This window comes from Cololabis saira, chromosome 21 (assembly GCF_033807715.1).
Source record: "Cololabis saira isolate AMF1-May2022 chromosome 21, fColSai1.1, whole genome shotgun sequence".
In the NCBI taxonomy this organism is placed as follows: domain Eukaryota; kingdom Metazoa; phylum Chordata; class Actinopteri; order Beloniformes; family Belonidae; genus Cololabis; species Cololabis saira.
Window position 1 is genome coordinate 34,638,382 of NC_084607.1, and position 27,039 is coordinate 34,665,420.

The 27,039-nt window shown below is 43.8% G+C and overlaps 1 protein-coding gene across 2 annotated transcripts; it reads right to left on the reverse strand.

The window, feature by feature from the left end:
- wipi1 (WD repeat domain, phosphoinositide interacting 1) lies at window positions 1–26,678 on the reverse strand. 2 transcript variants are annotated; one of them, XM_061711570.1, is made up of 13 exons: window positions 26,324–26,678; window positions 18,963–19,045; window positions 14,572–14,741; window positions 13,017–13,113; window positions 11,517–11,614; window positions 10,928–11,020; window positions 9,753–9,823; window positions 7,681–7,788; window positions 6,833–6,997; window positions 5,741–5,848; window positions 5,113–5,252; window positions 3,744–3,844; window positions 1–1,388 (listed from the first exon to the last, which is right to left on the reverse strand). In XM_061711570.1, the coding sequence occupies exons 1-13, from the start codon at window positions 26,422–26,424 to the stop codon at window positions 1,338–1,340; spliced, it is 1,386 nt and encodes a 461-aa protein (XP_061567554.1). In that variant the 5' UTR covers window positions 26,425–26,678; the 3' UTR covers window positions 1–1,337. The 2 variants fall into 2 exon arrangements, with proteins under 2 accessions (XP_061567554.1, XP_061567555.1); XM_061711571.1 differs by having other exon boundaries at window positions 2–1,388; window positions 14,572–14,738.
- Between the last annotated feature and the right edge of the window lie 361 nt (window positions 26,679–27,039).

Consider the following 27,039-nt stretch of genomic DNA (forward strand, 5'->3'; position numbering starts at 1 on the left):
TTGATATGAGGAATAAAATTCAGCTCAGAGTCAAAAATAAGACCCAGATTCTTTACACAATGTGATGGTTGATGTTGTGCATCTTGTCGTTTTGGTAAAAGTTTCTCTCTCTTGGCTTCAGGACCAATAATTAAAACTTCTGTTTTGTCCTGGTTGAGCTGTAGAAAGTTCTGTGCCATCCATGACTTTATATCTAAAATACAGTTAAGAAGGGTATCAATTGGTTTTGTGTCTTCAGGAGACACGGCGATATACAGTTGTGTATCGTCAGCATAACTATGAAAATTGATGCCGTGCCTCCTGATGACGTCCCCAAGCGGAAGCATATAGAAATTAAAAAGTATTGGGCCTAAAGTCGAACCTTGGGGTACCCCGCGCTTGATTTCATAGGTTCTTGAGGAACATGTATCCATACTTACTAAATGCATATATGCAGTACGCATATTTCTGCTTAAACGTGGGCGTCAACGATGTCTGAGGCACTTTAGATCCTTCCTGGAACATTCTTGGAACTGCATGCTTCCATACTTCCAGTTTAGCAAAAACTGGATGATGGCAGCTAAACGTTGGCGGACCAGTCCCGGAAACTCCGCACATTTGGACTTTGAAAGTCAACAACGCTGTTTATCAAATCAGAGAATAAAATACAGAAAACAGGACAAATTCTTTTGCTTTGCATAGGTTCAGTCTTACTCTGTTTTACGGGTTTATTCTTTTAGTTTCTTTCATTTGTTTTGGTCTTGTGCATTTAGTAAAATACATTGTCAAAGTTACACATAATATCAAGCGCAAACATACAGTACGTAACCACCTCTGCAATGCCTCCAGGACGCATACACAGACTCTGAATACACGTCAATGCAGTCAAATACCATACACAATAAAAACAAACAATATGTTAATTAAAATCTTATTATTATTATTATCAAGAAAAATAAAGATGTTGCTACAATAATGCAACTCATAGAATATCTTTCAAGTAATGATGCTTTAAAACTTGTGGTTATATTTCTTCTTTCAGCATGCATCTCATATGTCCAGAAAAGCCTTTTATAAAGACGAACGTCCTGATTTACAGCATCCGATCCATCCAACTGCATCACTCGCTTCCTCAAAATGTCCCAGTTGACGTTTGGAAACTTCGGAGAAGTTCCCGACGTTGGTGCGAAGACAAAAACAGAAATGTACCTTGAACTCGGCCGTTCTCTCTGAAACCATCACACTTGAATGGTCGTCGTTTTCTCTCTACTGTAAATGAACAAAATGACTTGGCACCAATGCAACACGTTTATTCTGTTCATCTCCGATCCTGCCTGTCCATCTGTGCTTCTACCCTCTCAGGAGTGCCTCTCCCGGCCACCTCCAGTCCCGTCACGGCACGCATTAATCTACCAAAACACATGAACACAGCCATTAGTTTGTCTACAGGATCCGGGAGATGCAGCTCGCTCATCTCCTACAACCCTGTATTTGTTTGAAATGGAAACATTTTATGATCGTGAAACATAAAAGAGCAGGTTTTGTCACTTTTTGCCGACGGGAGAAGCCGCAGTAGCGCTAAAGCAGCTGCAGGAAGCAGGAACACAAAGCCTCGTCGGGTCAGTCTGGCTGAGAAGCTGCAGCCGTTTCTCCAACTGAAGTTGCCTGTTGTGCAAATCTTAGTTGCAACTTCACTCAAACAGAAAATTTTGGGTCAATAACGGCTGCAATGAAGCATGAAAACAACGCTTTTTTGGCAGAAGATGACAAAAGCTGCGACAGTATGGAGAAAAAAATCATGTTTGGGAGCATTTGTTTCTGTAATAATTGCTCGGGGGGTCATGTTGTGGTCTCTGGAAAACATCTGGAGACAACTTGTATTGTAATAAACGCTATAGAAATCAAACTGAATTGAACTTAACAGAAATACTGATTCTTCTGGAGTGGGTTTTTAAGTACTTGGGTCTGCTATCTAGAGACAGTAGAGGCTCGTAACAGCTAAGAGCCTTAGTGGAGCTAATCTTTACCACACAATTTAGTAGCAGAGGCCTGTTTGGTCTTAGGTTTATTAATATGATAGCTGTATTTGACTGAATGAGTATAACAACAGCTCTGCAGCAACTCTAACAGCTGCAGATGTGTTACTAACAACTGAGCTGCTGAGGGCCATAGACAAACCGGTTTTCATCATCTAGTAAGTCAGTAAGTAAATAAGTACCGTATTTTCTGCACTATAAGCCGCACCTAAAAGCCTTTAATTTTCTCAAAAACCGGCAGTGCGCCTTATATATGATCATTACGGTAATTTCTGTTACTGTAGTCAGGGGGATTGTGGGTAATGTAGTTGGTGTCGCTGAAGTAATGGCGCTAAAAACGTCAGGAATCGTCACAGATGTTCAAGACAACAGCAGCAACGCTGACTCACATAATGGAGACTTTGACGAGACGGAGCAAAGCTGGTTTTTATTTTGTTAATAAAGTTTGACATACGGTACTTTTCTTCTTCTTGTTTTTTTTTTTTTTTTTTTGCATTTGCTGTAGGATTTTGTAGCATTTCCTGTAGCGCAGCTCCATCAGGTAGATACGTAACTCAACCCCAGCCACTATAATACGGTATTTTACCATATGTTTAGTGCGCCTTATAATGCGGAAAGGCGCAGTTTATTTTTTTAAGTTTATTTCTTTATATCTAAAGCAGCTCAAACCGTAGAAACTGAAAGGCAGTCCTTTTCTGGATGGATTTATAGAACTATGTCAGCCACAGACAGCTGATCACTTTGTCACTATATCATCTTTATCCCAGAACGTGACTGGAGCGAGTCTGTAGCCGCGTGGCTGTTGCTTAAGTACTGCTCATCAGTACTTAAGACCACTTCCCTTCAAACAAACTCAGATGTCCCTTTAAACCCTGAAAACCATTTCAGAAGAAGGAGAAAGTAAAATGAGGAACCTGTAAAGCAGCAGGATCTGGGCACTTTAAACTGTAAATAAGGCTGCCTGTGAATGCTGCGCGAGATCTGTGCTCTTCTAACGAGGGCGTGGCGAGGCTTACGGCTGCAGGGATCACAGTATTCCTGGTCTGACGCGTTTTAACGCGTTTAATGTTTCTTCTGTGCAGGTTGCAGTTTGTGCTGCAGGTTCACTTTGTAGAAAAAGGAGAGAAATCTGATGGATCCGATGTTAAGTTTGCTCTTGTGAGTGTCGTTTCTGGCAGTATTTATGTGGCGACGCATGAACGTGAAGTGTTGCATGTCAGGAATGGTACGAGGAGGGAGGGGGGTTGAACAAGATGAGATAAGAAAAAGCACTTTTTGTTTCTTCCTTTCTTTAACAGTTTGTTCCACACTTATCATATCTGTTGTTTCAGTCAACAACTTTGAACATTAAGCACGTAGACTTCATATCAGTATGACCCTTTTAGAGTAAAATCAATCAGTAACATAATCCAACAATCCAAATTATAAAGATTATTCAACACTTCTTTCAAAGAGTACTATTAAAATTTGTCATGATAATAAAGATTACTGATCTTGGTGAATGTAACACCATGAATTGGGAATAAATCCTATTGCTAAGGTGAATTTTATTGTAAATGCAAATGTTGTGATTTAAAGTCATGTGTAGAACATCCAGACCAGTACGGATGCTGGAGGTAAGGATGACCGTTATCAGGAACAGTTAAACTGTGTGAATGGGTTGACATGACGATGAGTTACAGCTGCTGCAGCTGTCTATGGGTGACATTTAGCACTCTGGATGCTCACAGGAGGAAACTCGTTCTCGTCGTCCAGACACACGGGCCCAGTGGCGAACTCGTGCTCAGGTATGACTTCGCCTTTTTTAGCTCCGCCGTCTTCAGAGTAGCCTGGAAAGAAGAACATGAAATCAGCTCTGGATCACCGGGTCACACTTAGGGCTGAACGATTAATTGCATTTGCGATAATATCGCGATGTGATAAAACAAGATTTTCTAACCGCAAAGGCTGGAGCTGCGTGCGCCGGCGGACAGTGAAGCCTGATTTATGGTTCTGCGTTAAATCGACGCAGAGCCTACGCCGTAGGGTAAGGCGTAGGGCGGGCGTGCTTCGCCGCGTTCCTTACGCCGTAGGCTCTGCGTTGGTGTAACATGGAACCATAAATCAGCCTTGAGCCACACCAGCTCGTCAGCTCATCAGGAGGTTAAAGAGCGGGGCTGCCAGTTGTTCATTCCTGGTTGGTTTTGTTAACTCTGTGAGCTTTGTTAGTTTGTTTGTTAGTTTGCTGGTGGTTTTTTTTTCTCCCTTTGATTTTTGAGTTATTTGTGAAGAAGTTCTGAGTTCCCTGTGGGAGTTTTTCTGTGTTTTTCTATTAAACTACGCCTCGTTTTGGCTAAAGTTTAACCCGGTTTGGTGTCGTGTGATTGGGTTCAGAGAACGACCCATAACACTCGTGTGTACAGACGTGTGTAGACGTGTTAAAGAGGTAAAGCCACAGATTTGTTTTCTTTATTGTTGTAATCTGTGCTTTAAATAAATATGACATTGTTTATTATAAAACAGACTGATTTATTGCTTGTGTATTTGAAAAATACATGAGAACAGGACCTTGAAAAAATTATTGCATATTAAATCGCAATCGCAATATTGAGGAAAAAAAATCGCAATTAGATTATTTTCAAAAATCGTTCAGCCCTAGTCACACTCACTGTTAGCATGTGGCTGTAGAGGATTTCAGATGTGGGAATGTCCGGTTGTGACGGTGTCGCCTTAAAACAACTCTTATCTACGTGAAACTGTCTGGTTTCAGTGATGAGCAAAAAACTCAGAGAAGAGGAAAGAACCGCTGCTGATTGATCTTCAATCAGTGAAGAAAAGCTTCCAGCCAAAACCCCCACAGCCCCCAACGAGCAGCTACCAGAAGATCCAGGCTAAATCGGCATGGCAACAGGCGCATTATATACGGCAAATGTCACAGGAATCTAGCCAGACAGATAAACATCCTGAATGAGGTGAACCCTTAGTGGGTCAAGCCTCTCAAAAATGGGACATTTTAAATGGAAAAGAAGAACAATGATTTAATTGTTGACCCATTTCATTGTACACCCAACAAAGTGCCTGATGTGATTATGACTGTCCGATTACTGTGACTACCAACCAGTGAGAGTGGCAGTGACCGGACCGGAGGCGGGTAAAGCAGCAGTTTCAGCATAAGATGGCAGAGTTATGGCTGTCTCGGTGACCTGTGAGCCCACTGGTACTGATCCAACCTCGTCACTTTCATCAGCTCCAAACAGCCTAACAAAGATGGAGAAAGAAGGAAGCAGTGACACAGGAGAAGAAGCAGGAAGACCAAGTTACACTTGACTTGCTAAGTGCTCTGATTCACTGTGAGCAGGAAAAATAATGCTTTTACAGAAGAACAAAGGATGCTGAATAACAAAAAACTTCTCAGGCAGAATGTATACGTATGATTAATACCTTAATTTAGGCTACTCTATGTAGCAATACCTCATCTGACCACACAGAGGCGTATAGACCTGCTGCGTTGGCAAAAGAGCCATGGATAATGTGCTCATGAGTGGCGACAGTCCACCCCGATTTCTAAAACCACCGTTTTCCTTCACTTTGTTGTGTCTGATGCTACAGGTGGACACGTGAACCTTCTTGTAATATTCTGCCCCCATGTGGTCACAAGTAGTTCTGCCACACTTTAAAAATGTGTGCGTAGCTTTACTCTTCTTAGTGAGGGCGTTCAGCTACGTTTGGAGCTCCTCCCGTCTCACCTGTGTTTGTACGCCAACTCGCACTCGCCCCCCTCCTGGGGATCCACATTATAGATGAAGAGCTGCCCGTTGGCAGTCGCCACCAGCAGCCGTGGAAGTTTCTGGATCCTGAAACAACACAGTCAGTTTCCCCTTCAGCTGCGTGGGAGCGAACGCCGAAATTTAGACTTTTTTCGCGACATTTCGACTTTTTTCTTGACATTTAGACTTTTTTCTCAACATTTTGACTCCTTTCTCGAGATTGTACTTCATTATTAATCTCGACATTTCGACTTTGTTCTCGAAAATTTGACCTTTTTCTTTAACATTTTTCATGAAATTTTGACTATTTCCTCGACATTTCGACTTCTTTCTCAACATTTCGACTTCTTTCTCGAGATTGTACTTCATTATCAATCCCGACATTTCGTCTTTGTTCTCAAAATTTTGACTTTTTTCTCGACATTTCGACTTTTTTCTCAAGATTGTTCTTCAACATTAATCTTGACATTTCGACTTTTTTCTCGAAATTTTGACTTTTTTCTTGACATTTCGACTTTTTTCTCAAAGTGCATAATGAAAAAAAAATCTTCCCCCAGTTATAACTAATATAGAAACATGCAGCATGTGTTGTCTTCATTCTAAGGCTGATACAAGACTTTTCATGTTTTGCGGCTCCAGACATATTCGTTTTTTGTGTTTTTGGTCCAATATGGATCTTTCAACATTTTGGGTTGCCGATTCCTGAGTTAGCCATTTTGTCTGCGTCTCTCCTTTCTCTGTTCTTCATTCTCTCCGTCTGTTCTCTCTTTTCCTGCTCTGCCCAGCTGGTCCCCTCTTATGATCCTGGTCCTGCTCAAGGTTTCTTCCTCCTAAAGGGGAGTTTTTCTTGCCACTGTTTGGCTTAAGGTTTTTCTCCCACTAGGGGAGTTTTTACCTGCCATTGTTTATGTAATAATTGCTCGGTTGTAATAGACGCTATATAAATAAAATTGAATTGAAGTGAATAATGTTACCTGCACTTTTTGTAGGTTTAAATCTTCTGCAACGTCTGAAGATACAGTATTTATATATAAACTAACAGCATGATATTTTTAAAAGTGAGATGCTCACGTGACTAAAGTGGAGACGCTCCTCTGGCCGTATGAGAGGAGGTGAACGGTGGCGAAAGCCCGGTCCTGGCTCATCATGCCCGACACCTGAGCAGGGAGGTAGCTGCTGGCCGCCGACAGCATCTTCCCCATGTAGGCCGTCCAGGTGGCAGCCTCGTCCTCCCCACTGCACAAGAGAGAAGCAGCTCCGTTCAGCATCCAACCCCACTCTTCCAGATTTGACATCATCATTTGACATTATTCAAAAATAAAATCCAGAACGAAATAAAAAGGGAAGAAAAGTGTATTCTGGTATCAGGCAAACGTAAAAATATACTGTATTTTTGTGACCATTAGGGGCATGTAAATGTCTTATTAAAAAAAAAAATTTATTGCACGCCCGATGATGCAATGCGCCCATTGTATTGTTGTAAGGCGGACGTAATTGAGGCCACCATGAGAAGTTAAAGGGGGAAGGGGGGCGGGTGAATTGCCCGTGATTGCCCGGCGGCGGCTACGTGGCGGGGCTCCTGGGGCGGACGGGGAGACTCGGACTCACTACCGAGAAGGAGATGCGGCTCCCATAATACAGTAATACAGCAATACAGCATTCTTCAACTACAAACCATCATCAGTCACTTAATTTGGTAGAACTCACAGGTGCTTTTACTTCAGTGTGTGTGTGTGTGTGTGTGTGTGTGTGTGTGTGTGTGTGTGTGTGTGTGTGTGTATATATATATATATATATATATATATATATATATATATATATATATATATATATATATATATGTGTGTGTGTGTGTGTGTGTGTGTGTGTGTGTGTGTGTGTGTGTGTGTGTGTGTGTGTGTGTGTGTGTGTGTGTGTACCTTGGTCCCAGTAGTTCCAGTTTGAAGACATGGACCGTCTCCGTGTTGCTGGACACACAGAGGAACTGGCCGTCGGGGCTGAAGGATAATGAGCTTATACTGACATACCTGCAGACAAAAGCACACACACACACCGGCTTCAGGAATTTAAAGTGGACCATTGACTTCTCAGTTACTGAGTTAGTCTGTTGGCTGAGGACTCAAAACATCCAGAGTTCTTTGTGAAACGACAGTAGGATCTAAACTTTGTATGTCCACAACTCTCACAGGACTCCCTGCATCTCATCTAACTGTTGCAAATGTATTAACCAAATCTATTAATCCAAGGATGTACTCTGACTGATAAAAAGTGTGGTAACAAGCCTAAAGTTAAAGAAGTACATTTTAAAATAATGAATAAGGTCTATCCTGTGGCAGAACTTCTAAAAAAAAGATTTAAATTTGAGGTAAATCAATGTTCCTTCTGCAAAAAGGATGAAGAAACACTGGATCTTTTGTTTTATCAATGTCCTTTGTCTCATTGTTTCTGGACAGATATACACAATTGGATATTTCTTAAAATTAATAATGTTCCCCCTTTTGAATGAAGCCATATTATTTTCTTCATGGATGATTTGGAATTTTCTGTTTCTGATATATAATATAATTTTGTTACTGGGTAAGTACCATATTAATTGCGCCAAATGGAGAAATTGTAAACCCTCCTTCCTTCCGGGGTTTTATTAACGATTTTAAGATTTTTTTCACATGTCTCAAAAGAGTAGAAAACAAAAATGCAAGTAAAATAAGTCTAAACATTGCTCGTTATTGATTATTTTAATCTAATAATTCCTCTCCTTTTCTATGCTCCATTATATTATTATTATGTGAAATTAAATGCTTAATTAGGGCCTTCGCAAGCCAGGTCTGGTGATAAATGTGATATTTAATGGTTTTCATTAATGGTCTAATGGCTCAACAGCGCCCCCTAGAAAACTTTGTGCCTCAAGCCCCACAATACGGTTTGACGTACATGCACGAAAATCGGTACACACCTGTATCATGTCACAACTTAAAGAAAAGTCTCTTGGCGTCATGGCCGAAACCCAACAGGAAGTCGGCCATTTTGAATTAATCGTGTAATTTTGGCGCAATTTATGCCATTTCTTCGGCCGCTTCTTTGCCTGAACCGTAACGTGCACGCAGATGTGTTATACATCAAAATATGCACCTTTTAGTTCTTAGAACGCCTTGTTTTTTGTATTCCTTACAAGAATCCACTTTTTTTTCCCTTTCTTTTCATATTGCATTTAAATTGATATTTGTCCATTATCCTCTTTGAGAGTGTATTTTCAATAAAGTTTTGTTTAAAAAAAAAAATAATTAAACTGTTGCATTTCCTCGTGCTGATCAGCAGACAGACCGTCCTCCAACTCAGATCTTTGATCATTTCTACTCACTGGCTTTTAATTTGAGCTCAACTTTGACATTTCTGCACCTTATTTGTACGATATTGTTTCCTTTTTGCCAGTAAAGCATTTTGGTGAACCCTGATAGTTTTAAATGTGCTTTATAAATAAATCTGACCTTGACTATATCAGATTACAGGACTGTCTCAGAAAATTTGAATATTGTGATAAAGTTCTTTATTTTCTGTAATGCAATTCAAAAAACAAAAATGTCATACATTCTGGATTAATTACAAATCAACTGAAATATTGCAAGCCTTTTATTATTTTAATATTGCTGATTATGGCTTACAGTTTAAGATTAAGATTCCCAGAATATTCAAATTTTTTGAGATAGGATATTTGAGTTTTCCTTAAGATAAGATTAAAATAATAAAAGGCTTGCAATATTTCAGTTGATTTGTAATGAATCCAGAATGTATGACATTTTTGTTTTTGTAATTGCATTACAGAAAATCACAATATTCTAATTTTCTGAGACAGTACTGTATAAATCTTTGTAACTTACTCGACTTTTGCATGTGAACAAAGAGCACAAACTGTCCAAATATTCCCCCCAAAGGGAAGGCTGGTTATTGATATTTCTATGGTGTTTTTGCTGAGTTTGCTCCTCTACAGACTGACCTCTTCATGCCTCTGCGAAACTCGAACAGGCGCAGGCCTTCAGGAACAGAGAAGACTCGGATGACGGTGCCCTGCAGAGACAAACAGCAGGGCGTTCAGCTTCACTGTGGTTGGAAGGAGCACCATCATCTGTATTTACTCCTTTCACCTCCACGGTGACAGCCTTCCTTTCTAGTCAAAGACCTGATGTGATACGTAACAACTGATGGTGGCAAAAGGATCCTGGGGGACCCTGGAAAACCCCAACGTTTGTAATCCCACACATAGAAGGGTGACAGGACACAGGTGGAGGTTGATTTGGTGTGAGAGTAAGATCAGGTGGTTAACATTAATAAACACATTCTCCCTTAATATCCTCATCGCCTTCCTGGAGAGGACCTCATTCACCTTTGACTATGTTTACATGCAGTCAAAATTCAGGTTAAGGTCAATATTCCGGTTACTGAAACATTGGGAATAATCTGTTTCTATGCGTGAGCAAACAGGGTTATCCCTGTTTACATGGTAATTAATCATTTGGGATATCTGGATCAAACCAGCGACACACGGAGAACATCATGACGCAATTACCGTCATTTCTGCTTCTTCTTCCTGTATCCAAATCCAAAACAACAACAATAACAGCAGCACGGTGGATAATCAACAGCCCAGTAGAAGTCTCCTCCTTCCAGCGGAGCTTGATCATGTCTGGCGTTCATACAAATGCTGCTTTGCCCAACTTTTCTCTCACCTTCTTGTAAATCTTCTATCCCGGTACTTTCTACCGTCTACAAATGCAGAAATGTTCATATCCTTCATTACATTTATGAAGTGATTAGTCTCCTCCTGGTCTTGGTTTCTCCGTGTTTATAAGAACTTCCTGGACTCAAAAGACCAGGATTCCTTGTGAACAGAGCATGTGCAGAAAACTAATTCCTGTTCCGTTTGATGGGGATATTCCGTTTGGCGTTTACATGACTGAATATTCAGGTTTTAAAAGGAGTAACCCAGGGCTCATATTCGGGTTTTTAAAAAACTGAATATGAGCAAATTCCGATTATTCAAAGGGGTTATTGGTGTTTACATGGCCATGCAAAACTGGGTTATTGCTAATATTCCGGTTAGTGTTATTGATGCATGTAAACGTAATATTTGTTTCACAGGTCTTTATATTGAAGGCTGCTGGTGTTTCTTACCCTCTCGGAGGCGCTAGCCAGTTTGGTGGCCGAGGCGTTGAAGGCCAGAGCTGCCAGAGGAGTGTCGTGGGCCGGGATCACCGTCACCGTGCTCTGGAAACACACAACCATATCATTCATCTCCCCACTAGTACAGTCAGGGTGCTTAACTAACACAGTTGAGATGAGTTAAAACAACAATGTCGCTAACGAACAAGTAGAGAAAGGACAGGTGGTAAGAAGAATCAAAGAAAAACATCAGATACACCGAAAACAGGAGTAACCAAAGTCAGTGAGCAGTTTGAGAGTGTTCATCCGACGTTACTTGCACTGCCACAGGACGGGGGACAGTAATAATGCACCACATACTTTGGAGACTTTTAAAAATAAAACATTAAGTTTATTGAAGGAGCTGCTCTTTAACAACACCTGAACAACATCAGCCAACGGACACTAGAGAATAAAACGATGCGTGGCAGGACAGACCTGACGGTCTGGACTCCATTTAATCCACAAACAGAACCACACCATTAACCTGGTCTAAATCCCTGAGCGTGACAGACGGGACCAAACCCCCCCCAAAGGTTCAAGGTTCAAAGATGTCTCTTACCAGATTGTTGGCATCGTACACCACGATCTCGCCGATGGTGGCGCTGCCGGGGTACGCCAGGTACGAGTTGGAATGGTTGATGGAGAGAGTGCAGAGACCTGCAGAACACATCATTCAAGTGTAAACGGGATGGAAGAACTTTTACTCTGAAAATATCATCCCAGTTTGTTTTATCCTGAAAAACCGGAAGAAGTTTCACCAGAACTATGCAGATAAAACGAGCCTGGGTGGAAATGTTGACTGAGATTTGATCGATGACGATCAAAGGTGACACACCTTAGAGATAGCGTAATTGTTTTGGCCTTTCTCCTTCCTACTAGCCCTGAGCAGCTACATGCAGCTCTGAGATGCAAACATGGATGCACTGCAAAAACTCAAAATCTTACCAGGAATATTTGTCTTATTTCTAGTTAAAATGTCTCATTTTTAGTAAAAAAAAAAAAATCTCATTACACTTAAAACAAGAGTAATTACCAGAAAGATAACTTATTTGACAATTTTCACCTGTTTCAAGTAAATTTTCACTTGAAATAAGTAGAAAAATCTGCCAGTGGGACAAGATTTATCTTCTCAATATGTTTTTCCCCGTGATGAGTCTTGTTTTAAGTGTAATGAGATTTTTTTTTTTACTAAAAATGAGACATTTTAACTAGAAATAAGACAAATATTCTTGTTGAGATTTTGAGTTTTTGCAGTGTGAACAATAACAGATCACAAGATAAACATGAAACATCTTGGCTTCATGTGCCTGCAAAGAAATAAAAGTCTACGCTAATGTAGGCATCGATGCGCTTTCTTCTAAGCCAGGGGTGGGCAACCCGCGGCTCCAGAGCCGCATGCGCCTCTTTAGCACCTGGAGCACCTCCTAGCACCTCCTGGAGCTTTTTCAAAAATGTTTGACCGTTTTTTTCCTTTTTTTTTTCCTTCTTCTTTTTTTCCCTTTTTCTTCTTTTCTCTTTTTTTCCATTTCTTTTTTTTTCTTCTTTTTTTCCTTTTTTTCTCTTTTTTTCTTCCTTTTTCCTTTCCTTTTTAATCTCGACATTTCGACTTTTTTCTTGAAATTTTGACTTTTTTCTCAACATTTCAAATTTTTTCTCGAAGTGCATAATGAAAAAAAAAAAATCTTCCCCCAGTTATAACTAATATAGATACATGAAGCATGTGTTGCCTTCATTCTAAGGCTTATACAAGACTTTTCATTTTGTTTTTTGTGTTTTTGGTCCAACATGTCTTTCAACATTTTGGGTTGCCGACCCCTGTTCTAAGCAAACAAACAAAAAACATCAATTGTGAAAACGTTGTGAGGAAATCATAAGAAACATTCAGACAGATGAAATCAGAAGGGAAGAAATTGTAAATATGAAATAGACAACATATCCTGCAGGTGATATTTGTAGCATGCAGGTTTGACGGCTTTCTTTTGGTAATCTGAATAATGTGAAGCAGCTTCAGCGAACCGGTATGAGCCGGTCAGAACGTCAGAGCTTCATGTACATGTACCTGAGGGGTTGGACGGCGTGTTGAGCAGAGTCTTGATCAGTTTCATGTCTTTGATGTTGTGGATGTAAATGGACTCTTCCAGACACACCACCAGCCTCTGCAAGACACGGCTCAGATCAGAGAGCAGCTCACCCCCCAGCGGGCCCCCACCGGCCCCCACCGGGCCCCCACCGGCCCCCGACGGGCGGCCGCGCTCACACAGCCAGCTCTCAGGCTGACGGGCAACTGAAAACTCACAGATCACATTTCTGTCAACACTTCAGCAGCTGTTACACCATAAAGAGCTCACAGTTTACAGATCCGTCCAGAACCCTGACCCACAGGTGACGGTAAGAGGAGATGTTTGGATGGACTTTCTCACCAGAACTCCCGTGTTTGTGTTTGCAGGCGAGCTGACAGTCATGTTGCCATGACACTACGACCGTGATGTCACGACCACCGGGGGCTGAATGATGACTGAATAAAGCTCTCACCCTCTCCTCAAGACCATTTCATTGCATTTTCTTTCCTCAATGCCCGGAGACTTATCCTCCGCAATTGGAAATCTGACAAACCCCCAACTTTCACGGAATGGGTCAAAGATGTGATATCTTTTATACCTCAGATAAGCTCAGATACAACAGATTCAAATCTCACCAAAAATGTATAAAAGCTTGGTCCCCTTTCTTAGAATTCGTCCTCACGCTGTCTTTCGATGATGTAGCTTAGCATTTATTTTGTCATGTTTACAGTGTTAGTTGGATGTGTAGTAATAATGGATTGTGTTAACGTTGCTCGGTGCAACAGGAGATGAATGGTTGCTGTTCCTCTGTGGTGAGGTACCTCTGCTTTGGTTGTTGTTGGTGGCGACTCTGCTGTGCTTTTGATAGACTACAGTACTTCCCATGAACCACGTAACGAGACTCTAGGATTTCCATTAGTACAGCTCTTGCGCGCAAATTTAGAGAGGGTCTGCATTGACGTCAGTGGCAAAAACAGCTGCAACTAGTGGAGAAGACGTAATAACAGCAGATTATGGGCTTAAATTAAAGGCAGTTGGACTTGACAGTGACCCTTACAGTTACCCCAAGAACCAGTGGTCCATGGACATTAATATTTGACAACCAATCCAGTTTCCTGATATTTATATGTACTTAATTTCTACGCCGGGGAAATACATGAAGCAAAGCTTGAAGGCTTACAAAAGTCTTGACACTTGGTCCGACGTCAAGGCAGGATTTGTTGTAGAAATTAAAGTGATGAGGTGTCTCTGGTGTCAGTTGTTTCTGTGAATTGCAGCGATCTATATGTCTCTCTTAAGCTTATTTTTCTGCAGTCTGTAAAACGATAACTCAGATTTCTTGCTAAATCTATGAGTACAGTCGATCGCACAACAGCTCTTTCCCATTTTAGATGTTTTCGAGTGCTCAAACTGAAAGTCTCAATGGGCGTAACTCGCTGTGAAGTCACATCCGTGACGTCATGCACATTCCCTCTATAGACAAAGGTTTTGCACAAAGCAGATGTGCAGAAGACGTTCATGTGGTCCACAGTTTGAGTTGAAAGCATCCGTCACCTGTCTGTTGAGCCTCACGGCGAGGATGTTGCTGGTGTAGCTGTAGTTGCAAATCTCCGTCCCTTTCTTGAAGTGGTAGATGTTCATGCGCTGCGGCGTGGCGGCGCTCACCACCACAACCAGACTGCTGGAGAAGAGACGCTCCACGATGTAAACATCTGGAACCTCTGCTGACACAGAGCACAGAGCAAGGACATGAGACGTCTACGGAGGAACAGATGTGCCGCAAAAAAGAAAAGTACATCAAAGTCAGAAAAGAAAGTTTATTTTGGCATTTTGTTGCTTATTTATTTATGCATATATTTTTGAATATTAAGTAGTTTTAGTGGTTTATAGCATGTAAATCCTTATTTTTGTCCTGGGAATGATTATTGCACCGAAACATATGGTCGACGTGAGAGGAAAAATAGTCCAATAAATAAAACTGGAATTGCTTGCTGGGGGTGTCCCCTTTTAAACTCATTTGCCCCAGGTAGGACCCCAGTATGACCCCACTATTACCCCACTATGACCCCAGTATTACCCCAGTATGACCCCAGTATGACCCCAGCATGACCCCAGCATGACCCCAGCAGGACCCCAGCATGACCCCAGCAGGACCCCAGCATGACCCCAGCATGACCCCAGCATGACCCCAGCAGGACCCCACCATTACCCCAGCATGACCCCAGCATGACCCCAGCAGGACCCCACCATTACCCCAGCATGACCCCAGTATGACCCCAGCATGACCCCAGTATGACCCCAGTATTAACCCAGCATGACCCCAGTATGACCCCAGCATTAACCCAGCATTACCCCATTATTAACCCAGCATGACCCCAGCACGACCCCAGTATTAACCCAGCAGGACCCCAGTATGACCCCAGTATTAACCCAGCATGACCCCAGTATGACCCCAGCATTAACCCAGCATTACCCCATTATTAACCCAGCATGACCCCAGCACGACCCCAGTATTAACCCAGCAGGACCCCAGTATGACCCCAGCAGGACCCCAGTATGACCCCAGCAGGACCCCAGCATTACCTCATTATTAACCCAGCATGACCCCAGTAGGACCCCAGCATGACCCCAGCATGACCCCAGCAGGACCCCAGCAGGACCCCAGCAGGACCCCATTATTACCTCAGTATGACCCCAGTATGACCCCAGCATGACCCCAGCATGACCCCAGCAGGACCCCAGTAGGACCCCAGCATGACCCCAGTATGACCCCAGCAGGACCCCAGTATTACCCAAGTATTACCCCAACATTACCCCAGTATGACCCCAACAGGACTGGGGAAGTCCTGCTGGACCAGTGTGGGAACGGCCTCTCAGGAGGTTAGATTCCGCTAACTCTGGTCTAAGTGACATGGCCCCCAACCAAGGGAAACCCCCGTCCTCCTCCCGACAAGAGGCTGCAGCGCGTCCTAACTGCAGGCCTCGTCTCAGCAGCCAGTAGAACCGTACACTGGTCCACGCGCTCCGGTGTGGAGAGCAGGTGACCCGCTGGCGGTGCTGAGATGGTTGTCGGCCGGCGCTTTGGCACTCTGTACCTCCCTAAACACATGCAGAGCAGATCTTCCACCAGCCTCCGAGCTCCTCAGATACTGATCTGGGAGGTGGTGCCTCTGGAGGAGGTCCAGTCTGCACCAGCCCTCCCCGTCTGAAAGGTGCAGCAGCGCCACCTCCTGGGCTGCAGGTGTAACACCTTGCAGTCTGATACCTGAGTAATGACTCTCAGACTCTCTCCCAGACAAACTCTCCAACATCCCGCTCAGCTTCAACCCAGATGTTCTTCCCTGCAGATGCTGCGTCCCACCAGAACACGCTTTCGTTACAGTGGGTCCACGGTCCTGCTGGACGTGTCCTCGGCCTGTGAAGGGTCTGGTTCAGCTCCGTGTGTCCTAACCTGAGACAGGAAACAGCCATCTCTTCCTTCCTACTCCTTCCCCATGCTTCCCTTCCTCAGCTGCTATTCAGGATATTAGACAGATTTTTGTGCCTCAACGGCATCCCAGTTCTTTGCTAAATGTCACCCTTCCGCTTTTACTTCAGGCCCATTTAACCATGTGTGGAAAGTTTGATCTGATAAAAAGTCCTGCTCTTCATTTCCTTCCCCTCCAACATGGGCGGGACGCAAGAGTAACGAGACAGCCGAGCTCCTCCTGCGTCTTCCGAGGAGGAAGTGGTGGATTTACAGAGGAACATCCTGTTTCCTTTCATATTTGCACTTGCTGTGATTATAGCTGTCGCAAGTGCTGACAGGAATCAGCAGGAGAGACCACGTCTCTCCAGTGTTAGTGCCGCTCCATTGGCTACCCGTAAAATTTAGAATCCAATTTAAAATTTTATTACTTGCGTATAAAGCCCAAAACGGCTTAGCTCCGCAATATTTGCAAGACCTGATAGTGCCTTATGTTCCTGGCAGAGCTCTCCGTTCTCGGAGTGAAGGTTTGCTCGTAGTTCCTAGAGTATCCAAATGTAGATTTGGAGGGCGGGCGTTCTGCTATAAGGCACCATTACTATGGAACAAACTTCCAATCTGGGTTAAGGAGGCTGGCACTAAACTAAACTTAAAACCTTTCTGTTTAGTAAAGCCATTAGTTAGTGTTTAGTAAACCTTTAGCTGGTGTTGGTAAATCTCTAGTTAGTGTAAACTCTAGTGTGTTAGAGTCAGTAGTCATAGTTGCAGCTATAGAACAAGACTATAATAGTTAGTCTCAAACAGCTTGGTGGTAGATATGCTGCTATAGGGTTATGCTGCAGGGGGGACCGACATGATCCACTGGGCGGTGCCTCTCACCCTTCTTCTCCTCTCCGCCATCATTTTTGATCCCCCCCGGCAGGAGGAGGTGGGGAGGAGCAGTGCCCCGGCAGGAGGAGGTGGGGAGGAGCAGTGCCCCGGCAGGAGAAGGTAGGGAGGAGCAGTGCCCCGGCAGGAGAAGGTAGGGAGGAGCAGTGCCCCGGCAGGAGGAGGTGGGGAGGAGCAGTGCCCCAGCAGGAGGAGGTGGGGAGGAGCAGTGCCCCGGCAGGAGGAGGTGGGGAGGAGCAGTGCCCCGGCAGGAGGAGGTGGGGAGGAGCAGTGCCCCGGCAGGAGGAGGTGGGGAGGAGCACTGCCCCGGCAGGAGAAGGCGGTTGCTGCGGATGCTGAACATCCAGGAACAAAACCTCCAGCTGTGCCACACCCCCAACATCTGCCGGGTCACCCACAGTTTTACTTCAGTGAAAGTATCCTACGCCGTAGGATACGCGGCTACGCGGGAGTCTCTCCGTAGCCTACGCCCGTAGCCTGACCTGCACCTCCCAAAAAATGTAACTATGGGTCAAGGCGACGCAGACCCAACGCAGACCGAGAGGGCTGGGATTGGTTTGCTTGGTAGCAACGCATTTCCGGTTCGTGAAGCAGTAGTGAACTTTCAGCACTCTTTTCTTCTTGTGTGTGATTTTAGTTTTTTTGGGGGTTTTTTCACAATAGTTGTCCTTATCTCTTTGATTCACTGTGACCGGAAAAGCCGGAAGCTAAACAAAGCTATCAATCAACTAGCGCTCTGGGGGGGTATTGCACCGCGGCGAAATGGAGTGACAGAGAAGTCCAAAGGTTCACAACGGCGTCACGGCAACGGCGTAAGCTCTGCGTTGGTTTAACGCGGAACCTTAAATCAGGCTTAATCAAGGGCTTAACTACTTATTATTAGCTAGTTATTAGACCGTGCACTCTCCATCACCTCCACCTGACTGTGTCCTCTCCATCACCTCCAACTAACCGTGTCCTCTCCATCACCTCCACCTAACCGTGTCCTCTCCATCACCTCCACCTGACTGTGTCCTCTCCATCACCTCCACCTGACTGTGTCCTCTCCATCACCTCCACCTGACCATGTCCTCTCCATCACCTCCACCTGACTGTGTCCTCTCCATCACCTCCACCTGACCGTGTCCTCTCCATCACCTCCACCTGACCGTGTCCTCTCCATCACCTCCACCTAACCGTGTCCTCTCCATCACCTCCAACTGACTGTGTCCTCTCCATCACCTCCACCTAACCGTGTCCTCTCCATCACCTCCACCTCACCGTGTCCTCTCCATCACCTCCACCTAACCATGTCCTCTCCATCACCTCCTACAGCGACTCACTTCGAGTGTTCTTCCACTTACGGCGGGTTTTGAATTTTCCAGATATCTTGAACGGTTTAAGACTCGTGGATATGAGAAGCACTCGGATGCTCATGAAGGGGCTTTAACTTCAACTAACTTTTCTTGTTTGTTTTTTTAATAATGAGACCTTTAACAATCAGAATGCCCAGGTATTAATTGTTTTATAACTGGCAACTGGACATGTTATATGTAACTTTCAGATAAATGTGGAGGTGGTGTGGAGGGCGGAGCCACAGCTCCATACTCACCACTCTCGTGGATGCAGTCCAGTTTTTCCACCGTTGTCAGAGAAAACAGTTTGTAGCCGGTCCTTGTTCCCAAAGCCAGAGACCTGCAAGACACACACACACACACACACACACACACACACACACACACACACACACACACACACACACACACACACACACACACACACACACACACACACACACACACACACACACACACACACACACACACACACACACACACACACACACACACACACACACACACACACACACACACGGTTACCGCCTGTGTGACTACAGAATATTACTCACTGTAAAAATGGTGCTTTTAAAAAGTCACAGATTCATTCGTCTTAACTTCAAATGAACAGATCGTCAGGACATGCAAGTATTTGGAGTGTGTTCATTTCTGTCTTCCCCAGATCCCCCAACTGTGGACAAGTTTAAGAACCTTATAACATTCATAAACTAGGGTCACGGTGGTGCAGCTGGTAGTGCAGCGTCTCACAGCAAGAAGGTCCTGGGTTCGATTCCCGCCGGGGACGCTGTGGGCGCTGAAGTGCGTGTTAGTTCCCCCATGACTTCAGCACCCACACCCTGGGTGGGGTTGGTGAAAGGATCTTTCTGTGTGGAGTTTGCATGTTCTCCCCGTGTTCCCTTGGGTAGCTAATGTGAGCTACCCTCACAAAAAACATGCAACAGTCCTGGGCTATACTGCCCCCTCTGGCCAACCGGGGGACAGATGGGGTGGAGAGGATCTGGTTGGAATAACACGTGATCCTTCCACGCGCTACGTCCGGCCGGAGAAACCCCACCCTGTCTGGTGAAAAGAAGCTGCTGCTCACTCCTCAGGTTAAGGAGGAGACCTGAGCTCAGTGCAGGAACTCCCGGGGTTGGTAGAGGGAAAGCAATGCCCAGGACTGTCACTTAGGTAGGAGCACTGGGTGGTTAAATGGGAAAAAAAAAAAATCGGGATAAAAATATATAAATAAATAAATATTCATAAACTTTACAGATGCAACGCGGCCCTGGGACCCTGCTGCCGTGGTATCTGGGGTCCTGACTACCAGCAGGCAGACAGGGGCCTCTGTAGCACATAATCAATGTGCTGTCTTACAAACACACGAGTAGAATATTGATGCAATAGAAAATTGTGCAAGAAACGTTTTGTTGGTTCCCCTAACCCAGATAATCATCTCTGACCGTTGGAGCAACACCAATTACGTAACAGCAGAGGAACTAATCATGCTGCCCTACGTCACCTGAGCCTGCCGCCAGGCCGGACCACGAGCCCGACATGCCGGACCACGAGCCCGACATGCCGGACCACGAGCCCGACATGCCGGACCACGAGCCCGCCAGTCGCGAGGCGAGGCTGCCAGTCCGCCGCCAGGCTGCCAGTCCGCCGCCAGGCCGGACAGAGAATCTCATCACACACTCATGAAAACGTGCCACTTTCTGAGGCCTGTGGGGAAGCAGGATGAGACAGGACAGGAATGTAAAGACTAAGACACGGGTCTGCAGGACGACCGGTGAAAACTTGTCTAGCACGTTAAACGCCGTCTTTAGATAATAAAAACGTTCAAAGTGTGGGGTTGAGCACAAGCAGGTGGTCCAGAAACACACGAGTGTCAACAAACCTGAGGATTTGTTCGGTTGAAGTTATTTTGTTTTGTTTTCATTCAACAGTCCACCTCTGAGTCTCTGTCTACTCTTGAGCAAGGCACTGACAAAACATCACCCACGAGTTAAAGACGAGAGCTTTTGAAGGCTCTTTTTCATCTTACCACAGAGTACCAGGTTAGGAGGAACCGAAGCCTAATCCCGGTTAATCCAGAGATGTGCAGCGCGAGCAGGTCTGGAGGCCGACCGGAACACGTCCACCTTTAGTTCAACTTCTCAAAGGACTTAACTCATGTTAACTAACGTTACCTCACATTTATTCTGATTAAATCTGCCCAAACATCCTCACTTCTAACCTCACTATCACAAACTTCTGAAACGGTGCTGGCAAAGTAGGACCCGGGGACCCTGCTGGGTCTCGCCCGGTCGCAGCTGCCCCGGGTCAGAGGAGCCGGGACAACGGGGGCCCTGCTCTGTAGATCCTGGCTTCAGCTCCGGCGGCCTGGAAGGTTGGAGTGATCAGAGGTGAACGTCGTAGGACTCAAGGACTGGTAGCCCAGCGGGCATCTTCACCTTCAGGTCCTTTTACCTGCTGAGGTACTTAAACATTCACCCGATATAGAGGGAATGCATTGACGTCACTTCCCCCCAAAAACAGCTGCAACTAGTGGAGAAGACGGGATAACAGCCGATTATAGGCTTAAATTAGCGTCAGTTGGACTTGACAGTGACCCGTACAGTTACCCCAAGAACCAGTGGTCCATGGACATTAATATTTGGTACAGTTACCCCAAGAACCAGTGGTCAATGGACATTAATATTTGGTACAGTTACCCCAAGAACCAGTGGTCCATGGACATTAATATTTGGTACAGTTACCAAGAACCAGTGGTCCATGGACATTAATATTTGGTACAGTTACCCCAAGAACCAGTGGTCCATGGACATTAATATTTGGTATAGTTACCAAGAACCAGTGGTCCATGGACATTAATATTTGGTACAGTTACCAAGAACCAGTGGTCCATGGACATTAATATTTGGTACAGTTACCAAGAACCAGTGGTCCATGGACATTAATATTTGGTACAGTTACCCCAAGAACCAGTGGTCCATGGACATTAATATTTGGTACAGTTACCAAGAACCAGTGGTCCATGGACATTAATATTTGGTACAGTTACCAAGAACCAGTGGTCCATGGACATTAATATTTGGCCACGAATCCAGTTTCCTGATATTTATATGTACTAAATTTCCACGCCGGGGAAATACACGAAGCAAAGCCTGAAGGCTTACAAAAGTCTTGACGCTTGGTCCGACTTCAAGGCAGGATATGTTGTAGAAATTAAAGTGATGAGGACACTGAACTTTATGATTTGACCGTTTAACGTTAGTTACCCAAAAATCCAACATTACTTGATACAAAATGGGAACCGCAAACCGCATTTGTCTCTCTTAAGCTTATTTTTCGGCAGTCTGTAAAACGATAACTCTGATTTCTTGCTAAATCTACTAGTCCCGTCGATCGCACAGCAGCTCTTTCCCATTTTAGATGTTTTCCAGTTGCTCAAACTGAAAGTTTACGCTGCCACTCAGTCTTTCTGCCACTCAGTCTTTCTGACACTCAGTCTTTCTGACACTCAGTCTTTCTGACACTCAGTGGGCGTAACCCGCTGTGTCTGTGTCTGTGTGCATCTGTGACGTCATGCGCATTCCCTCTATAGATGCCATGGATCCATATAGCAGTGGAGGCCTGAATCGGTTTTGAATCGTGTGTTAGATACGTCTGTTCCTGCTGTGAAGCTTAAGGAGCGGAGACAGAGACGCTCCAGTGTAAACCAGGGCCACATGGCCTCCGCTGGACTGGAGCTGGACTGGAGCTGGCCTGGAGCTGGACTGGAGCTGGTCTGGAGCTGGACTGGAGCTGGACTGGAGCTGGCCTGGAGCTGGCCTGGAGCTCCACCACCCTGCATCTGCAGACCCAACCTTCCCACGCAGCTGAACATGTCACACCCGTGTCTATAACGTGCTCATTCAGTGAGCGCATACATCCGTGCTGTGACTCAGGGCCGAGAAAGGAGAAGTAGAGTAGAACTGCAGCAGCTGCCTATCATGTTGTGAAAGAAACGGACTATGATACACAGTTGTGATATCTTCTCCAGCTGGCCTTCAGAATGGTGTTTTATGTGCAAACTGTGCTTAAAGGTTTACAGCCAAGTGTTTTCCTGTTTATTTGGTGTATATCATGTGTGTATAACAGTTATAGGTTGTCAGAACTCCCTCTGATTGAGGACAAAGATCCCACTTAAACCCTCTAATAATTGCTCGGGGGTCATGTTCTGGTCTCTGGAAAGATCCTGGAGACAACTTATATGTAATAGACGCTAAATAAATACAGTTGAATTGAATGGAATTACAGAATCATGTCTGCTTTTGTCCTGTGCAAACAGAGATTGCTCCATATTATCTAAATCTTTTGATATTATGTGCTCGAGATGACAAGAGAGTCAAAGTCTTTGGGATATTATTCTATTTCTGAATCTGTAGACATATCTTTTCTCAGATTGGTCCACTTCTTCCTCTATATCTCTGAGACTCTGTCGCTCTAAGGTGCTTTTAAAATGCTCAGTTTTTTTCCACTGATCTGATGTCAGTTGTTCTAATTAGTTGCATTTCTTTCTCCATGTGTTTATTTTTAGTACTGCTTACTTTTCCTGCCAATGTGACACGTGTCCCAACTTTTTGGGGTTGTGCTTCTACCGTCAGCGTGAGGATGAGCTCACACTTTTTTATCTGATACGTTGTTTTGTTCTATTGTGAATAAACTGTGCGTTTATATGATTTGCAAATCATTGCATTCTGTTTTTAAATTGTATTTTACACATGTGTCTCGACGTTTCCAGGTTTGGGAGTGGATTAAAAACGGTACATGATGCAACTCAGCAGAGTTTCTTGCAACTTGCCCTGAGATCATCAGCATCACAAATACTGTTCTGTTTTTGACTTCCTGCTGGCGGCGGGTCTCTAAGTTTAGGTGTAGACATCATCAGGGTTATTTTACCTCAAGAAACGGTTACCACGTGAACATTCCTAAAGTATTAACTGCTCATGGAATTGAACTTGAAATGGTCACAACAAATAAGTACTTAGCAATTGTCATTGATGAGAACTTGTCTTTTAAAGCACACATAGAAAAACTCCAAACTTAAGATGAAATTGGGTTTCTTCTTTAGAAACAAGTCTTTGTTTTTCCTTGCAAGTTAGGAGATATTTGATATCAACCACTTTCGTTCCTTTACTGGATTATGGAGACTTGTTGTTCATGAACGCACCTGTCACTTATTTGAAAAACTGGACACTGTATATCATTGTGCCTTATGTTTTATTACAGGATGTGGCGATCTGGTTCACCACTGCACTTTGTATGCAAATGCAAATTGTCCATCTTTATCCGCCCACAGACTTTCTCCATGGTTAGTTTTTATATATAAATCTCTTCTTGGGCTGGTTCATACTTATCTATGTTCATACATTGTGTAGAGACGCTAATCCTTACAACCTACGCTCACAGGAAGTTCCTCCATGTTGGTTCCTCGAGCCGACACTGAACTTGGGAAAAAAAGCCTTGAGAACTGCTGCTCCCTGGTCCTGGAATGACCTTCAGAATGACCTTAACCTGAACCTGAACTTATCACTCTGGGGGAATTTCCTTCCATTTTAAAGGATCGACAAACTAGTTCTCTTGGCGAATGTGATTGTTTTTAATGGAATAGTACTGAAACGTTTTACATTATACGGACCTGTCGTGTTCCTGAGTTTATGTTGTATGTTATTTGTGTCCCTGACTATAGTGTGTGACTGCTGTGTGTTTTTTCGCTGTTGTAACACTGTTTCTGCTGCCCTCTTGGTCAGGTCACTCTTGGAAAAGAGAGTCTTTACCTGTATATTTGCTCTGTTTAATTATGTATGGTCAGCATTTTTGTAAATTGCTTTCTCTCCAAGTAATGGCTCACGTCACTCCACAAGTACAGTTTAAAAGTGCAATAACCGTCTCTCTCTAAATGTATCACTGGTATTTTTGTCTCTTTGCACATGTATATATTATTTGTTTTTCGGGTTTAGTACTTCTTTTGTACATTGCTCTTTTTTTTATATCGCTCTTTTTAATTACTTAGCTATTTATTGGTTGTTTTTTTAGGATATACTTTTTTTTATACCTTTTTCGTACTTTTGTGTACATTTTGTAAAAATTGTCAAGCGTGTGTACGTTTGCTGCTGCACAAGTGAATTTCCCCTCTGGGGGATCAATAAAGTTTATTCTAAATAAAGGGAAACTAACTAATGCAAAGCTTCTGCTATGTAACGATTGACTTGGTTGGATGAAAACAGCAGAAGTAGAAGCAGCACCGTTAAAGTCCCCCCACTAACACAAAACAAGCCGGATTTTACGAGCGCCCGGTTCGGGCGTCCCCCGCAGAGGTTTGTCATCGCTCTGGACCGCGGTACCCAGTACTGGAGTTGAGGGAGGATGAAGGGGGATGGCATCGCCCCCTGAAATAAACACGGTCCAAATCATCCCCCCTGTAAAACTGCCATCCCTCCTTTCCATCCCTTATGTCATTTCATCAATGAATGTGGTTTTACTGCTATTTCAACATTTAGAGTCATCACCATGAATACCTATAAAACATACTTAATTATTATTAGATGGCTATTGGTTTACTAAAAATGGTCATTGGTTCAAGTTACGATAAGTGATTATAACTTAAACGCATTGTCGATGACTATACATTGTTTGATTTGGTTGATGCTATTTAAAGAAGGTATGATTTTGTATTGTAATGCATTACATCTAAATGTTTCAGAATGACTGTAACCTTAATGTGAGTGTCAAAAGGAGCACTGGCCTTATTTGACAGAAATCTAAAGTATATTTTGTAGTAGAATTTCCTTTTTTTTTTCCTTTTCTATGTTTCTTTACCACCTCTTTAAGTTTGGTTTTCATTTTTGTCATGTACTGTATATTATGTGTCGGACCCCAGGAAGAATAGCTGCAGTTTTGCTGCAGCTAATGGGGATCCAAATAAAACTATAAACTATAAACCAGAAAAATAACACCAGAAAAATAACTTATTTGACCATTTTCACCTGTTTCAAGTAAATTTTCACTTGAAATAAGTAGGAAAATCTGCCAGTGGGACAAGATTTATTTTCTCATTACAAGCAAAAAAATCTTGTTCCACTGGCAGATTTTTCTACTTATTTCAAGTGAAAATCTACTTGAAACAGGTGAAAAGTGTTGTTTTTTCCAGTGATGAGTCTTGTTTTAAGTGTAATGAGATTTTTTTACTAAAATGAGACATTTAAACAAGAAATAAGAGAAATATTCTTGTTAAGATTTTTAGTTTTTGCAGTGATCCATTTTACTTATCCTGTGAAGGACAGAGTCATATTGATAAGTTCAGAAAAGTGTTTTTTATTGTTGTGTTTTGATGTATTTGATGTAAGCCCAGTGGATATATAAAGCTTACAGAAGGCTGCATTTAACTGCTGCTATGTCATTCCTGCAGTATTTCTGCAGGTGTTTTGGTCACTGCTATTATTTGTAATATATTATATTATTTGTAATCAGCACAAATTATCTGTCCCCATATGATAAAATCCACCATCCCCCCTGATTTGCTTTTACAACTGGAGTGCTGGTACCCGGACAGAAAGGATCTCGTCATGCAGCAGCTTCTCCTGCTTACGTGGAGTCTTGGTTGAAGGAGACGCAGCCGAGCCGGAGCTCCGGCCCCGGGGACCCCGGGGGCCCCGGCCCCGGCTCCTCCGCGCCCTCCGCGGGCTCCATCCCCACTCTCTCCCCCCGGACCGGACCGGAGGCCTGGGATCGGCGGCGCCTCTTCGCTCGATGTCGGCGGGAAACGGCTCCAATGTGGCAGAAAAAAGGTGTTGTGCAGGAGATGTCCGGGAGTCGACGCTGGGGACGCAGGGCTGGCGGTTTCCCACCGCTCAGAACACAAAGCGGCAGCTTTTCAGAGCTGCTTTTTTCCGAAAGCTGGAGGAAAAAACGGGAGCAAAACAAGAACAGCTGACCGGGCCACGTCACAGCACCGCCGCTTCCTATTGGCTGGCGGTCAAACCACGTTGTCACTTCCTCTATTCTGATTGGCCAGATTCCTGTTAGTGTGTTCTCATTGGCTAAGACGCGGGTTTGGTGTGCGCCTCCATTCATGTTATATAGTAACGATTTGTTGAGAAACACGATTATGGGGGAAAAAAAGCACTATATCCTGTCGCGTACGGAAGGCCTTTTCCGACACTGCCAACATCACAAGTATGAGATTGTAAATTGAGTTAATTAATTTTATTTCGAACATGAAACAGTAGTGAAAATAAAACAAAACAATAATAATCACTAGTAAATAAATGTAAATAAGAAAACAAAACACAAATATAAATAAAA

Excerpts from the sequence above, each read along its gene's own strand:
- wipi1 (XM_061711570.1), bottom strand. The coding sequence starts at position 26,424 with ATGGAGCCCGCGGAGGGCGCGGAGGAGCCGGGGCCGGGGCCCCCGGGG. Across the intron at positions 11,615-13,016 it reads CACGCCGTCCAACCCCTCAG|GTCTCTGCACTCTCTCCATC; the intron begins GTACATGTACAT and ends TGTGTTCTGCAG. Across the intron at positions 9,824-10,927 it reads TGGCTAGCGCCTCCGAGAGG|GGCACCGTCATCCGAGTCTT; the intron begins GTAAGAAACACC and ends TTGTCTCTGCAG.